Below are 17,864 nucleotides of genomic sequence, written 5' to 3' on the forward strand. Positions count from 1 at the left end.
CCAGCTGGGCAGGAAAGAGCAATTTTTTAAAAATAGAATTAGATCTGTAAGAAAATCAAATATCATCAATAGTGAACCTTTTTATAATTTATTATAGATGATAGGGAAATGTGGAGGGGGTTAGTACAGAAAATGTCTAAACTTGGGCTAATTTTGATTATTGATTTAATAATGATGTTTCTCTTTACTTTTCTATTTTATGTAATTTCATATAAGGAAGGCATTTATCAATAATAGCAAAAACCTTCAAAATAGAAATATTGAAGAAAATTTAGTTCTTGTCAAATAAGGACAAGAGCTGATTTTTATAATTTAAATCTGCTGACAAGGAAAAAAATTGATGAGCTATTCTCCATTTTGATAATACTTAGTAAAATATATATAATAAAAGCATAATATGCTAATTAGCCCCGATATCCTTCCAGGCTGTGAGGGCAGCCTGGGTCCCAGGTGCCTGCTGGCAGCCAGAGGGAAGCCCGGGTTCTGGTGCCAGAGGGGAGGCAGTGCCAGCAGCTGGGGGGAGGAAGGCCTACTCTTGCGTGAATTTTGTGCATTGGGCCTCTAGTATATATATAATTGATTGATATATAGTGATGTGTTTCTTAGGACTCTGAAGTAATAACTGGGAACATAGTAACTACCCAAATTTAAAATTATTTGACAAACTCATATATAGTTTTATACTTTGCAGTGAGAAGTTTGTATATTATTTAACCTCTCCACTACCACCTCATTCTTTGCCATAACTCTTTTTACATTAATACAAATTTTCAAATGAACAAAAAACTTTTAAATCATTAAATTGCTCTATGATTCTAAATATAGTGAGGCAGACTGACATGAAAGGAGCTAGACTGAGGACATCTTTTTACCTATTTATTATTTTGTTGAAATAACTTAAAGTGCTACTGATAAGTAAAGGAGCAATTTTATTCTTAAATCTAGGTATCTTCAAAGAACAGTAAAGCATCCCACTTTACTACAGGATCCTGATTTAAGGCAGTTCTTGGAAAGTTCAGAGGTATTCTACTTTAAAAGTTTGTATATAAATATTCTCAGTATTTTTATTTTTTAGTGTAATAATTTATATAAGAATAGAGGTGCTTAGTAAATAAGTGGATTAACAGATGAAATAAAGCATTAATTTTTTTTTTTGCTTAGTGCTTTAATTAGCTTTAATCATCTAAATTACTAGCAAAATGTCTTCTTTGCATTGATAATTATAGGATTATCAGTGCCAACCAGATTTAAAAGGAAGACTTATGTAGTCTAATTTTCAGTGTCCTAAATTGTTACTTAGGCATCGTATTGAAGTAAATTTATTCAGAGCACATTCTTAGAGATAGCTGTTGAATGTGTTTATGTGTACATTCTAATGTTCTGATTAAGGTTTTGAAATGCAAATTTGTAACTTGAAAGACCTTAAATTATAATAACCATGCTGCTCTTTATATTTAAGGTTTTTTGGCACAATTGCTACCTTTTAAGATCTTCTAAAAATATATTGAATCCCAGAATATTTTAAAAAGTAAATATCATACAATTTTAAATGAGCATAAGATTTTTCTCAAGACTTTCTTCTTTTCTATGAACAGTTTATTTCTGCTAGCAAACAGGTGGCCAGTGTTAAGGTGCTTGGCAATTACTTAATATATTTTGACAAACAGACTGTTGTTCCATCTAAATGTAAACGTGCAGAAGAAAAACAAATGGAAAGTCTATTTTTTTTTAAGTTTTCCTTTGAGAATGTACAAGTAGTATATTTGAGAAATTAGATCTCACTATTGAAATGTATGAGAGTGAAGAAAATACAACCTCCTTTTTTTCCTTCTTTTTGGGGGAGCAAGAGAGGGTGGACAATCCCTTTTGTGCCCAGTTAAACCTCCAGGCTTTTAACCGGTTTGTTTGCCCTTATTTGTCATTCAATTCCAGCTGCCTAGAGCAGTTAATACACAGGCTCTGAGTGGAGCGGGAATATTGAGGATGGTGAACAAGGCTGCCGACGCTGTCAACAAAATGACAATCAAGATGAATGAATCGGATGCAGTAAGAGCTGATTTTTCGACTTGAATAATGAGATGAATTAATGAGCCCAACAATTGCATTTTAAAGCTGTACAAGTAGAAAATAGGATATTAATTTGCTTATTGAGTTTAGTTCTCAGCAACATCAGTTGACTACCATGGTTACCCATGGTTAATTTGTTGCTTTAAAACAAGGAATAGTGTTTGCTATTGGTAACCTAATTTACAGTGGTTTGTTCTGGCTAAATTAGCTCCATTTTTCTTTTTTGTTGTTGTTTTTGTTAGTGGTTTGAAGAAAAGCAGCAGCAATTTGAAAATCTGGATCAGCAACTTAGGAAACTTCATGCCAATGTTGAAGCCTTGGTCTGTCATAGAAAAGGTTTGTTTGCTTTATTATTATCTGTTTAGCACCATGATTTAGTTGAAACGTTTTATTTAAATTTTATTAGGATGAGTATTTTAAAGGTATTATGAAAGAGAGAAAATAATAATTTAAGAGAATGTTTTTCTATTTCAACTTCGTTATCTAATATATTGTTGTTCAATTTAACTTCTAGTTTAGAAGTAGAAAAATATGGAGCTTATAAAAGTATATTTTGAATTATGGATTAAAATTGTTCACTTGATTAACTCTTTGTTAAATGTATTTACTAGTCAATGAATAAAGATATCTTAGTAATTGATAATAATAAAAAATATGAGATTCAAGAATGGATATTTGAACTTTTTCTTTAAAATATTTGTTTTGTGCCTGTATTTTTTAGAAAACTCTGAAATATTTTCTTCATTTTTGAACCATTTTTTTTTTTTAATCTGGGTTTTTTGTTAAAATTTTATAGAAAGTTGAGTTGCAGTTTTTAAATTTCATGGTTTTATTTTTAATTTTTAAAGAAGGCTTTTTATGTCAGATTTCTAAAATTCTTGATAAGTAATTTAGTATGTGTCATTATTTGCAACACATTTTAATCTAATTATAAAAATCTAATTTATTGAAAGCAGTTTATAATAGCTTTTGCCAGTTGTATATTATCTTAGTGAATGGGCTTTCAGGTTCTTTTAGAACACCTTACATAATGCAGAGCAACAGAGCAATTTTCAGCAATGTGATTGTTAGTCATTGACCAGTCTATAGACATCTATTTTTATTTGAAGTATCTAAAATGATCATGTTCACAATCTTTAGAAATTCTTAAAAGTTCACTAAACACTGTTGCACACAAAGAAAAAAAACAAATAAGATCTATGAGAATTGTATGTACAGTTGGCTAAATATTCTCATTCAAAATTATATATATTGTTTTTTATGACAAATAAATGTTTAAAGGTAAAGTAGTTAAATCAATTGTGTATTCTCATTGATTTTCATATTAAATATAAATATATTTTTATATATACATGTTAAGGAATAGGCAAAAAGAGTAAGCACTTCAGGAGAAAAGGGGGAGGCAGGTTATTATATTAAATTCTTAAGCATAGTCCATATTCTGGGAAGATAGCTAGTGGTTCTTCTTAACTTTCAGAAGAGCTTTAAGCAGTTAGCATTTATGCCTTTATGTTAATTATTTTAAAATATTTGAGCAATTCATGACTAGATAAAACTTAGAAGGTAAAAAATGCATTATTTTAAAACTTTACTAGTGAACATTAAAAGTGAATACTTTTCTATTTCAGAACTTTCAGCCAACACAGCTGCCTTTGCTAAAAGTGCTGCCATGTTAGGTAATTCTGAGGATCATACTGCTTTATCTAGAGCTTTGTCTCAGCTTGCAGAGGTTGAGGAGAAGATAGACCAGTTACATCAAGAACAAGCTTTTGCTGACTTTTATATGTTTTCAGAACTACTTAGTGACTACATTCGTCTTATTGCTGCAGTGAAAGTAAGCCTTGTTTTGCAGTCTTCCTTGAATTCTCTCACTTTAGTGGTTTGCTTATAAAGGAATTTGGCATGTATTTAAGTGTGGAAATACTATATTAGTACATCTAAAATGGCTTCAAAATGATTATTCATAGCTTAAATTTTTTTCCTCTCTATTAGTTGGACAGGACAATAGACTGAATTGATGTTTTTAAGAGGCCTGAGAAATGGCAAATAAAATAAAATGAATTTACATTTACTTATATACAACTTTGAATCTAGCTGGTAGCATTTGTTTGTTCATTGTAGCACACACTGAAACTACCCACTGGATTTTACTATCATTAGTAAAGCTATATTGAGAAGGACAAAACCAGAATAAATTTTTCCTCATATATGTTTTCACTTGAATTTGGATTGTAAATAAACATTTTGAATGTAATCTGAAATGTATAGTCAGCACGTTTTTATAAGATGAGATGGACTAGATTAGTTTCTAAATTTTAATTATCTAGTGGCAATGTTTAAGGATGAACAATCTTCAATTTCTGAATAGTTGGAAAAATAATCCAGTTAACTAATAAAAATCAATATTCTTCAGTTAACTCAAATTTTCAAACAAACTAAATATTATTTATCTTATGTTTCATAAGATACTTTAAGATCTTGTTTTTGAATTGTTACTATTAGCATCAGTTGTCATGGAATAGGGAACTGAGAATTTACCTTTTACCTTGTTCCTCGCTTTCTAATGCAAAATTTTTTCAGCTGATGCCTGTGATGAAATTAGTATTCGTCATTTCTTAATGATTAAGTTCTAAAACTAATGGTGACAGTTTACTAAAAGATTCTTAGCTTTCCTAAGAATGGTGCTATCTTAGGTTTGGTAAAATTACCAATTTTACTTAAATTTACTTTTAGATGTACTCTTTATATTCCTGGTGCTTAATTTTTCTTTTCAGTTATTTAAAGATGTTAATATAGATAGCAGTTATCAGAGTATACTTCATTTTATAGATAGGTAACTTGAGATCTACAGAAATCCAGTTTACAGATAATGGTTCCTTTTTATATTTAACCTCATTCCAGAGCTCTCACTAGCATGAAAGCTGTTGTAAAAAAGTATAACACATATAAAAAAGTTGTGGGTACAAGAGGGAAGCTTGGCAGTGTGTGTGAGGAGGGACCTGCTGAGAAGAGCTAACGTGGGGGCAGGGATAGCCTGTCTATGTAATCAATGTTGATCCCTCTAAAAGAGCTTGCCTCATACTGTCTACATCTTGCTGTATTTTTACGTTATGTGCATGTTTCCTACAGTATGTTCTACAGAACACTGACACCAAAAGATATACCACAATCAACTGAGTTTGGGATATAATGTATACAATATTTCTGCCCATTAGAGTACATGTAAAAATCTCAGAAATACCTAGTATTAAAAAATTAAATATTTAACTTTATATAATCTATAAACTTCCAATTCATATGAAGAGTAATCATTTTCCACTTAATATATTTTTACATATATGGAATACTTTTTGGGAAATACAAATTAGTGATTCATCAACTAAAAGAGTTAAAGAGCTATGGTAAAGTTATTCTTTGAAGTAAATTGATAAGCTCTTTCAGATTGGTTTTCTAATGAAACCTAGCACATATCAACTGCTCCAAGGAGTTGAGAAATTACAGAATAAGGTGACAGGGAATATTTGTGGTCTTTATTTTTTTGTTTGTTTCTTTCTTTGTAGAATATATGCACATAATAATTCTAATAGACAAAAAAAGTAGATTTATCTTTTACCTAAGACCTCTAGTCTTTCTACCCTCAATCAAATGCTCTTAGATTCTTGTGTTTTTACAGAATTATATACATACATACATACATACATACATACATACATACATACATATATATATATATATATATATATATAAAAGCCTAAGCAAGAGTTACAACCAAATGACTGGTTGACCAGTCACTATAATGTTCACTGACCACCAGGGGGCAGACACTCAACACAGGAGCTGCCTCCTGGTGCTCAGTTTGCTCCCATAGTTAACCTCCTGTGCCCCTTACCCGCAAGCTGGCCAACCTCTTGTAGTCCCTTTTCTTGGCTGGCCAGCCCCCCCCAATAGGCCTCAATTGCTGCCCAGGCTGAGGAATCCCACCCAAGCACGAATTTGTGCACCAGGCCTCTAGTTCATATATATGAAGCTAATTTATTTTCTTTCTTTTTTCTTTTTTTTCTTTTTTTTGTCTCTCTCATTTCTCCCTCCATTTTCTTTCTCCCTTCTTTAAAAATGAACATAATCCATGCACAGTTCTTTGCCTGCTTTTTTCACTTTCTCTGTTTTAGAGAAGTCTCTATATCAGCATGTTACATTTTTAATGGTTGCGTAGTATTCCATCATATAGCACATAGGTGTACCTTGAATTATTTAACCCAATCATAAATTAAGTATTTTGATAATAACTGTTTGGGCATAAGTTCTTAGAAATAGAATTGCTTGGCCAAAGAACATATGCATTTCATTAATTATTGCCATATTACTGTCTGGAGAGGTTATACTTCTTTGTACTCTCATCAACATTTTTATACTTCTCCAACTAAATAATAAAGGTGTTTTTTTGTATCCATTTTGATTTCTTTAATAGTGCGAATTTAAGCATCTTTATAAATGATAAACCATTGCATTTCTTTATATACATAATGTCCTTTATATGTAATAAAATCTTATTTCTAATACTTATGTAATATTTCTTATCCTTTTGTTTATCCATCCTAAGATTACTTCTCTGATGATAAATTTGAAACTGTGGAATTAGAATATAGAGCCAAAATGGAAGCTAAGAACGTCAGAAATTGGGGCCCAAAAGAAAAATAATTGTACATGTTCAAAATATTGCTTAGTGCTGGCCTCATATCCAGGGAACTCTTGTTTTCCTCTTTTGTACAATACAACATCTCTGACATCTAAGACATTATATTTTGGCTAGTACCATTAGCTAACATTTTCTAGTATGAAGTGGTAAGTTTACTACATGCATTCTTATGTATTTGCCCTCTTCGAACCACTAGAGTAAGGTCAGGGATTGAAGGTGGTAATGGTTATCATTTTTAGCATTAGAACTCTTTATTAAGAGTTCTTACAATGAACTCAAATTTATAAAATGTATGTACTGAAATATATATTTAAAACTCAATAGATGAGTTCTCCAAGGAGTTTAAAAGCTTCATTGTTTGGTGGTAACTAGTCAGCTTCCTTTCAAGACTCCAAGACGCTAGGCAGCATATTTTCAGATTTACTGAATTAGAATATGGTGTTAATTAATTAAAATTGTACATCAGATTTCATGTTCAGTCAGGAAAACTCAATTGCAACTTGTCTAACCTAGATAAACTTGCATCCAAATGTGTATCATAAATTTGTGGCAGGGGGATGGAGGTCCAGAGTGGATCATCAGTGTAAATCTATCCCTCTTATGGAGGAGGCTATAGAGTGGATTATCTTGACATACAAAGATAAACATTGTTATAACTGAACTAGAGGCCCAATGCAAGAGTAGGCCTGCTGCCTCAAGGCCCTGTCCCTCACCCACTGGTCGTTCGGGAAGGTAGTCCAGAAGGTTGTTCTACCATCTGGTCTAATTAGCATATTAGCTCTTTATTATATAGGTTTGCTTTTTAAGATAGCATTTTGAGAAGAACAAGTATGGTTCTGGATCTTTTATTTTTTAGTGTTACAAGGGTAGAAAAACAAATGGAGAAAAGATAAGACTAATTTTCCCCTGACGTAACCTGACTTTAGTAGTTTTACCTTTATCATAGCTCTTTCATCTATACAGCTTTTAGGATTCTTTCTGTGTCTTTAACTTTTTCCATTTTTTTTTTTTTAATATATTTTATTGATTTTTCACAGAGAGGAAGAGAGAGGGATAGAGTTAGAAACATCGATGAGAGAATCATCGATCAGCTGCCTCTTGCACACCCCCTACTGGGGATGTGCCCGCAACCAAGGTACATGCCCTTGACCGGAATCGAACCTGGGACCTCTCAATCCGCAGGCCGACGCTCTATCCATTGAGCCAAACCAGTCCGGCTTAACTTTTTCCATTTTAATTATGATGTGTCCTAGTGTGGCCTCTTTGGGTCCATCTTGTTTGGGACTCTGCACTTCCTGGACTTGTATGTCTTTTTCCTTCATCAGATTAGGAAAGTGTTCAGTCATTATTTCTTCAGATAGGTTCTTAATCCCTTTCTCTTTCTCTCTTTCTGGTTCCCCTATGACCTGGATGTTGTTATGCTTCATCTTGTCCCGAAGTCCCTTAAACTATCCTCTGCTCTGATTGGATGTGTTTTTTTTACCTTGTTTTCCAAACCACTGATTTGACCTGCTTCAGCAATGGCAACTGTTTATTCTGAGCTCTTACATTTTTATCTAGTCATAGGGATTTCTGTTTTTAAGCAAATGAATATGGAAATTTATATATATTTTTTAATTTATTTCCAGAACTTTAGTATATTAGAATAAAATTTAAATACTGGGTTTTATTGCATTTAGTATTACAGCACTTCTATCTGTCACTTAATAGCATTATGTCATTCACTTATAGGGTGTGTTTGACCATCGAATGAAGTGCTGGCAGAAATGGGAAGATGCTCAAATTACTTTGCTCAAAAAACGTGAAACTGAGGCAAAAATGATGATGGCTAACAAACCAGATAAAATTCAGCAAGCTAAAAATGAAATAAGAGAGGTGATTAATACAAAATGCTTTATCTCTTTACTAAAATTTTCCATGAGTCATTCATATATGCATAATTTTTCATAAATTTATTTCTGAGCCATTCTACACCTAACTATTTTTCTGTAATTTTATGAACTGTATTAGAATTACCTTAACATTTTGATTTTTCACTAAAATCTTCAGAGCCCTTTTTTACATTCACATGGTCATGGAATGAAAGAAACACAAGGAAGAGATTTACATTTACATTTAAGTTTTGATTTCAGATAATTATTTTGTGTCTAAAAATAGATTTAGAGGTGGGTTTGTTTCTCATTTAGCTGTACAGGCAACATTATCTCCCATATATATATGTATTATATATGGTATTTTAGTAAATTTGTAGAAGTTTATTATAATTTATACACTTTTTTTGCCATGCTTCAATAAGGAAATTGAAGAGGTAGGACAACCTTTATATTACTCAAAGTAAATGTACCTGCTCTTGAAAGAGTATGTACCAGTGTTTTGGTTACATAGGGGGAAAATACCATTTCATAGCTTAATTCTTCAGTCACTTTATTTTAGCTGTTTCATTCACTAATCACATTTTATTATTGCTGTACTAATTTTAATGTTTATCAATAGGTCTTTAGTAGACCATAATTCCACAAATTTTTTTTTAATCTGGACATTTTACTGTTACAAAAATGTTTTTTAAATGTTTGTCATACAGTTTTTCTAATTTAAAGTATTTCTATGTGTATATAAATTGTGATGAATATATAGTCTTGAAATTAGCAGAATGTAGTTTGAATATTTTGAAATAATTGATATAAAAAAGATAAGAAAATTAAAATCTAACACTGCTAAATTATTTGATAGCGAATTTTATACTTATAATTATTTCATAACATTGTAGTTATAGTTAATTCGGCAATGGATATTGTAATTCAGTAAGTCCTAGAAAATCCTGATTTTGAATAAATCTGACAATGAAATATTTTAATGGAAATTAAGCTAATATTCATCTTTTCTACTGGAAAGTTAGATGTAAGTTTGAATGGTGCTCAATTGGGCTTTGCCAGTAAGTATTGAGCTTCCTTAGGGTTTTCAGGTATTCCATTAAACTAAGTGAGTGATCATGACAGCTAATTCTGTAATTTTTTCCAGAATAAAATAATTGTGCATTTTTGTTTCTTTTTATTAGTGGGAGGCAAAAGTACAACAAGGAGAAAGAGATTTTGAACAGATCTCTAAAACAATTCGAAAAGAAGTAGGAAGATTTGAGGCAAGTATAATAATTTTACACTTTTCTTAACAATGGTCATATTTGCTGCGATTTTATGATAAAATCAAATTTAGTTTTATACTAATGGAGTCTTTTCATGTATTATACTTTTAACAGAAAGAACGAGTGAAAGATTTTAAAACTGTTATTATCAAGTACTTAGAATCATTAGTACAAACACAACAACAGGTAAGCCAATTTTTTAATATAAACTTTTTCTAGAATTTATTTTTGGTATACTTTTCATTTTAAAAATGATAATCAATGAAAGGAGCTTATAAACTTAAAAATAAGAAATGAAGTAGAGAAAATTAATAACAGCAAAGGAAAAAATGGAAGCTAATGTAATTGGAAACTCTTGGCTCCTTTTTGCCTCTATTCTTTCTAACCACTAGCTGAGATATACCTTTTTCAATATTTGGCTATGAAAAATATACTGAGCAACTTTTTCTTATCTTCCTAACTTTATTTTCCTATTGATCATACCTGTTTGAGTAGATTCTTATTGTAAGTTCTTCCATGAAAGACAGAACTTAAACTAAAAAATAATATTCTTTAGCTTTTAAAAATCCTGCTTTGATTTTTATTTTAATCTGGTTGATTGTGATTGTATGCCACAAGTAGTGGTATTTGTCTCCTTAACCCGAAGAGAAAATGGTATTCCTATTAGATTAAATCAAAGATTGACAAGATAATAGCAGACATGGTTTTTTTTCTGTTTTTATATAAATTTGAGTAATAGATCAAATTATTTAATGTCTCGATTAGAAGGGATTCTTTCTCTAGTTCTAAAATATGTGATTAGAAGCTTGCCTATATAATTTTTTAATTAGGTGATTACATTTTACGTATCTTCAAAATATGTATTTTTATTTTAAATACTTAATTTATAAAATCAGCTATTTTAAATATGATAATAAGTTATATAAGTTTGTTTTTAAAGGAATTATTTTAAATGTAACTTTAGTTTTTAATTCAATCTATTCTCTGCTATATCCAGGGAAGACTAGCAATTAATTCTTCCCAGTCTCTTTTCTTATTCTTCTTCAGTCTTTTTCTCTTTCCTTTTTTCTCATTCTTTTTGGCTAGCAATAACATAACATATGAATATTTTCTGGTTTAGATGTTATCACTTGATATTGGAAAAAGCTCTTTGTAGTTTTATTATTTAAGTTAATCTCTTTTATACTAACAATCTTTTTATTTACAGTTTCGCATAAGACAAAAAGATCTTATTTTGGATATTTTTAAAATTATATTGCTCACATAAAAAAAAAAAAAAATTAGCCAGAAGTAATTAATAAGTTATACATGAATTATATTGATAAACTTCAGATAATGGAATTAAAATGATTTTAAGAACCAAGCTTTAGTAAAATGTTGATCACTACTAGCTATTTATATAGGGTGGTTTTTTTTTTAAATGCTCTATAGGATATATGCATATAAATGACAAAAAGGTAATGAGACTATTTTTTATCTTTATTATTATCCACAGCTGATAAAATACTGGGAAGCATTCCTACCTGAAGCCAAAGCCATTGCCTAGCAGGAAGATTACTCCTGTTAAGATCTTGGAAGTTTGTTCCAGTTATGCTGATTCCACAGTGAAATCATTTAAAACCATCTAAATAAACCACTATATATTTTATGAATAACATGTGGTTTTTATATATATATACATATACATATATGTGTATATATATGTGTGTGTGTATACATATATATGTATCCATATACATGTATATGTATCTACACTCAACCTGACATTTTATTACAAGCTGCATGTCCTGACCCTCTGAATTAACTGGACTGTGGCATGACATTCTGCAATACTTTGCTGAATTGAACACTATTGTGTCTTAAATACTTGCACTAAAAAGTGCACTTCAAGGCCAGAAAACTTTACAAAATTTTTTTCTTTATATGTTCTATAGTGTGTTCACCCTCTTTATGAAGTGAATTATCAATGCATTGATTACTGTTCATTTATACATTCCTGTACAGAAATTATGATATTGCAATTACAGTAATAAAATGATATTCCTTGTGAAATACTAGTAACAAATTATTTGGGTATATAAGCATATTAGGGATCCTTTAACAGCATTTTTAATAGGAAGAAACTTTTTCTTTTATATATATATTTTTTTGTTTGTTTGTTTGAGAGAGCTGAGCTCATTAAATGAGTAAATGAAGCTTAAGTTTTCTTATGAAGTTACTAGAAGCCCAGCGCACAGTTAAATTGTGTGTGTGTAGGATCCCCTAGGCCTAGCTTGCCATCAGTGCCATGTCTGCCACCTCTGTGACACCTCATATGCTCCATGGATGCTGCTGGTGCCCTATAACAGACACTACCAGCTTGCACCCTTCTCCAGCACACCGCCTCCCCTACCCCAACCCCCCCGCTGCCAGCTGTGTGTGCCCTGTCCCTCCCCTCACAGCAGGAGCACCTCCTCTCGCTACCTGGGGACCTCTGTGGTGCGCCCTGCCTGCCCAGCGCCCACCCCCATGCCCTCTCCACCACGTGGCCCCACCGGCCCACTACCTTGCTGTGTCCTCTTTGCCATGTACCCGCCCTCCACCAGCCCTGCCACGCAAGCCACAAGTTCCACCCCACAAGAGGTGCTCCATATACACCTGGTGACAGGTTGTTTGGTCTTTACAGCATCATTACCACAGGCCTTTTATGATATAGACTAGAGTCCAAGTGCATGAAATTCATGCACTGGCAGGGGGGTGTCCCTCAGCCCAGCCTGCATCCTCTCCAATCTGGGACCCCTTGGGGGATGTCCGACTGCCGGTTTAGGCCCACAGGGATTGGGCCTAAAACGGCAGTCGGACATCCCTCTCACAATCCAGGACTGCTGGCTCCCAACTACTCACCTGCCTGATTGCCCCAACCACTTCTGCCTGCCAGCCTGCTCACTCCCTAACCACTCCCCTTCCAGCCTTATCGATGCCTAACTGCTCCCCTGCCAGCCCGATTACCCCCAATTGCCTTCCCCTGCCAGCCTGGTCACCCCCAACTGCCCTCCCCCGCTGGCCATCTTGTGACCACATGGGGTGGCCATCTTGTGCAAGGGCAGGATGGTCAATTTGCATATTACCTCTTTATTATTTTGGATAACAAACCAAATAACATTTATCTTTTTATTTAACTCTAGGAAATGGTCTCTTGAGTGAAGGAGAGAATACTTGTCTTTGCTTATTTCTATCCACCCTAATTATAAGTGCTCAATTTAAGTATTAAGAAGAAATGTATTTATATGCTTGTAATACAAGCCTTACAGATTTTGCTCATCTACTGTTACCTGCAAAATCCAAGACTTTGCATATTTTAAGTTATTCCCTTGCATTTCTTTGTTTTTGTTGTAAACTGAAAGTCGATCTTCTATGATCATAATTGACAAAGAACAGTACCATGCTAAAATACCCTGTGATTTGCCAAAACCGGTTTGGCTCAGTGGTAGAGCGTCGGTATGCAGACTGAAAGGTCCTGGGTTCGATTCTGGTCAAGGGCATGTACATTGGTTGCGGGCGCATCCCCGGTAGGGGGTGTGCAAGAGGCAGCTAGTCGATGTGTCTCTTTCATCGACGTTTCTAGCTCTCTATCTCTCTCCCTTCCTCTCTGTAAAAAAATCAATAAAATATATTTATAAAATAAAATAAAATGCCCTGTGATTTGATAACTAACCAAGGATGGCACAAAGCAAATTGGAAGTAAAATGAAATTTGTCTTTGGCAACTTTCACACCTATTCTGTATCTTGTTCAAATGGCTATTATCTGATCCTTAATGCTGGTGAAAGTTTAACTTGTGACTGGCATTAGACTTATTTTCATTTTTAAAGAAGTATTCTAAAAGATGTCTCACTTCTCAAGCTCAACAACTAAATATCTCCAAGAGGAGTAAGATAGTCTATGTGTAACTGAGTTCTCTGTAGCAGCATACTAGGTACAATTAGTATGTCAGAGTACAGTATCCTCAGGATATGTTTGCTTTCACCACTTATTTTAGTTGAAATTAAAAGCATACTATAGGTATTAGTCATATTTATATCCCTAAAACCCAGAAGAGTACCTGACATATAATAGATTACTAATAAAGACTTGAGCAGGAAAAAATAACCCTGGAAGATGCAAAATAAGGTTTGCTCTTTTACAAAGAAGAAACTGAGGCAGAGAGAGTGCTACCTTATTTATTACTCTTACTGGAGTAATATGAGTAATTATTAATAATAGTAGAAACTTTTGAGAAATAAGTAATCCGTGCTAATATATATCAGATGCTATCTTGTTTACCCATTAACATTGACCAAAACATAGGCTTACTGGGAATAGTTTCACTGCAGTGATGTCCTAGCATGATATCCATAGTTATATTAACTTCCAAAATTTAAATATAGGATAACATGTAGTTATTTACACAAATACCTTTCATTCCACAGTGGTATGTTCATTAAAATATTTAGTACCTTCAGCTGGGACCAGTTTGGCTCAATGGATAGAGCGTCGGTCTGCAGACTGGGGGGTCCTGGGTTCGATTCCAGTCAAGGGCATGTACATTGGTTGTGGGCACATCCCCAGCTGGTCGATGATTCTGTCTCATCAACGTTTCTGACTCTCTGTCCCTCTCCCTTTCTCTCTGTGAAAAATCAATAAAATATATATTTTTAAAAAATATTTAGTACCTTCAAATAAAATATTTCCAGTTTTGATCAAGCTGAAGAGAGTAACAGACCCTCCCCCCACCATCCCATTCCAAACTCCATTCCCCTTAACAACCTTTGCTAAAAGATAAGGAATCTGTTGGAAATTTCTAGTAAATTATATGAGCCCCTGATACCTACCAACATTTTAAATTTTTAAAAAAATATATTTTATTGATTTTTTGCAGAGAGGAAGGGAGAGAGAGAGTTAGAAACATCAATGAGAGTCATCGATTAGCTGCCTCTTGCACACCTCCTACTGGGGATGTGCCCGCAACCCAGGTACATGCCCTTTACCGGAATCGAACCCGGGATCTTTCAGTCCGCAGGCTGATGCTCTATCCACTGAGCCAAACCAGTTTCGGCCCTACCAACATTTTAAAAGGATTTAATTTCTGCTTGATTAGTGACCTGTCCATTCACACCTCCTATTCATATTACTAAAACACTTCCATTCCAAATAAATAGAACAACAAAGCTTTATTAGTCCCGATAACATAATTTTCCAGTTGTATAGGTTTGAATGTGAAAATTTTTTTTTAACCAGATAAAAGTTAAAGAAGGACTAAGGAAGCATAATGTAGTTGAACAAGCTGAACTTGGGATCAATATACATGTGTTCAGTTTTGCTTCCATCACTTAGTAGGTATGTGACCTTGGGCATAATATCACTTAAAGCTCATCTATATAAAACGAGTATAATACTCTGATTTCTGAAGTGCCTTTTATTTTAAAGTATTTTGTTTAAAATACCAAACTTCAATATAAACTATTAATCAAGTTCTAATCAAAACCTTTTTTTAATTAAACAAGGCTAGAGCAAAATAAATATTTGATAGTATGATTTCTATTACATAAAAGTAAGTTTTCTTGACTAATTTTAATGACCCAGTTTCAACTATTTAGCTTGTTTTATAAATATATATAGTTATACTAGCCTCAAAATACCCTTGTTTCATTGTTGCTGTCCTTTTTTAAAATATATATATTTTATTGATTTTTTTACAGAGGAAGGGAGAGGGATGGGAAGTTAGAAAGATCGATGAGAGAGAAACATCAATAAGCTGCCTCCTGCACACCCACTATTGGGGATGTGCCTGCAATCAAAGTACATGCCCTTAACTGGAATCAAACCTGGGACCCTTCAGTCCACAGGCTGATGCTCTATCCACTGAGCCAAACTGGTTAGGTCTGTTGCTGTTCTTTAAACTTACTAATTTTATTATCAAGATCTAGTAGAATTTTACAAATCCCTTGTACAAGTTTTTTCATGAATTATTTTTAAATATAAAATGAATAGCCCTATTAAACCAGGTTTCTTTAAAAGAAGAAAATCAGACGAGTAGAGAAGAAAGATTTTATTTCTTTAAAAAGTGCTTCTTGGGGTCAAAGAGTTCCATTTTTCTGCCTTAAGCATGTGACTAGTTATAAAGCTAAATGGCTACTTCACTTTTTTGTGGCCCCTGCATGGGCAGTCATTCAATTAAAATGAGTCAAGGAGACAGCAGAAATTCAGTAACAGTAACTATAGATAGGATAGGCAAACACTTTTTTCCTGCTTTAACGGAAGGGAGGTCACTGTAGTGAGAAGGAAATATAAACCTGGGCAAAGGAAGTCCAGTCTCACTAGCTTGGGTGGGGGGTTGAGGGGAGGGCCATTTCCGTATCGTATTCACCTGTTGGGAAATGTGTATGTTATGCTGTCTGTGTGACAGTCTCTGTTTCAAGGTATTGAAAAAAAGACTTCCAATAGAATTATGATCCTCTTCCTTATCCAAACTCTACAATCATTCCTAATCCTCACAGTAAATTATATGGTTTCAAGAAATAAGGAATGTAGATTGTTGGCCAGACACAGAAATACCAACAAGAGAGGAATTAAAGAGTGGCATGAATAATTGTTGATTACTCTTTGTAATAACAAAGGCCAAGAAGAGGATAAGGTCCTTAGATTTTAGACCAAAAGAATTGTGAGAAACATGTAATTTTCTAGTGCCAAGTTTTTGTTTTTGTTTTTATTGAATTTATTGGGGTGACATTGGTTAACAAAATTATATAGGTTTCAGGTATACAACTCTATAATACATCATTTGTATATTGTATTGTGTGCACCAACCCAAGTCAAATCTCCTTACATCACCATTTATCTCACCTTAACTCTCTTGTACTTCCTTCCCCCCTACCCCACTCTAGCCAAGTTTTAAAGAGTAAAAGAAACCAGTAAAGCCCTAACCGGTTTGGCTCAGTGGATAGAGTGTTGGCCTGTGGACTCAAAGTCCTAGGTTCGATTCTGGTCAAGGGGATGTGCCTTGGTTGGGGGCACATACCCAGTAGGGAGTGTGCAGGAGGCAGCTGATTGATGTTTTTCTCTCATTGATGTTTCTAACTATCCTACCTTTCTCTCTGTAAAAAATTAATAAAAAAAAAAATAAAGAAACCAGCCGAAGCCGGTTTGGCTCAGTGGCAGAGCGTCGGTCTGTGAACCGAAGGGTCCCAGGTTCGATTCTGGTCAAGGGCATGTACATTGGTTGCGGGCACATCCCAGGTAGTGGGTGTGCAAAAGGCAGCTGGTCGATGTTTCTCTCTCATCGACGTTTCTAGCTCTCTATCTCTCTCCCTTCCTCCTCTCTGTGAAATATCAATAAAATATATTAAAAAAAAAAAAAAAAAGAAACCAGTAAAATTGATTTTATTATTTAGCCTAGTAGCCCTAAAATATTTTAACATGTAATCCCATATATTAAAAATTATTGCAATATTTTACATTTCGCTTTTCCTGTTGTCTTTGATATCCAGTGTGCATATCACATTTCCACTCAGAGTAGCCACATTTTAATATATTTTTATTGATTTCAGAGAAGAAGGGAGAGGGAGAGAGAAACATCAATGATGAAAGAGAATCATCGATAGGCTGCCTCCTGCATGCCCCCCACTGGGAATTGAGTCTGCAACCTAGACATGTACCCTTGACCGGTATCAGACCCTGGACCCTTCAGTCCACAGGCCAACACTCTGCCCACTGAGCCAAACCAGTGAGGGCGAGTAGCCACTTTTTAAGTGATCAGTTTTAATAACTGGCTAGTGCCTATGATACTGAGCAGCACAGGTGTAGGCAACGCCTGTGGAAATGGAAATGGAGAGTAAGTCCAACAGTTAGTTATTTACTACCTCAGATTCAGATTCAGCGAAGAATTTGAAACAAAATAAAAAGAACTACTTGGTGTTGCTCTCAAGAGCAGGTATAACAAAACTTG

The 17,864-nt window shown here is 33.7% G+C and overlaps 1 protein-coding gene across 2 annotated transcripts in view; it reads left to right on the forward strand.

The window, feature by feature from the left end:
* The window catches only part of SNX2 (sorting nexin 2), a 44,773-nt gene extending 32,819 nt beyond the window's left edge, over nucleotides 1-11,954 (forward strand). Inside the window, exons 8-15 of one of the 2 annotated variants that reach the window (XM_084881383.1) lie at nucleotides 946-1,021; nucleotides 1,933-2,046; nucleotides 2,310-2,403; nucleotides 3,696-3,901; nucleotides 8,495-8,638; nucleotides 9,819-9,899; nucleotides 10,017-10,088; nucleotides 11,398-11,954. In XM_084881383.1, coding sequence (XP_084737509.1) covers nucleotides 946-1,021; nucleotides 1,933-2,046; nucleotides 2,310-2,403; nucleotides 3,696-3,901; nucleotides 8,495-8,638; nucleotides 9,819-9,899; nucleotides 10,017-10,088; nucleotides 11,398-11,448 — 838 coding nt within the window. In that variant the 3' untranslated portion in view covers nucleotides 11,449-11,954. Of the gene's footprint in view, nucleotides 1-945; nucleotides 1,022-1,932; nucleotides 2,047-2,309; nucleotides 2,404-3,695; nucleotides 3,902-8,494; nucleotides 8,639-9,818; nucleotides 9,904-10,016; nucleotides 10,089-11,397 lie in introns of both variants that reach the window. The other variant, XM_084881382.1, reaches the window with a different exon arrangement.
* Nucleotides 11,955-17,864: the final 5,910 nt, after the last annotated feature.

Source organism: Pipistrellus hanaki (assembly GCF_964339955.1).
Source record: "Pipistrellus hanaki genome assembly, chromosome: 4".
In the NCBI taxonomy this organism is placed as follows: domain Eukaryota; kingdom Metazoa; phylum Chordata; class Mammalia; order Chiroptera; family Vespertilionidae; genus Pipistrellus; species Pipistrellus hanaki.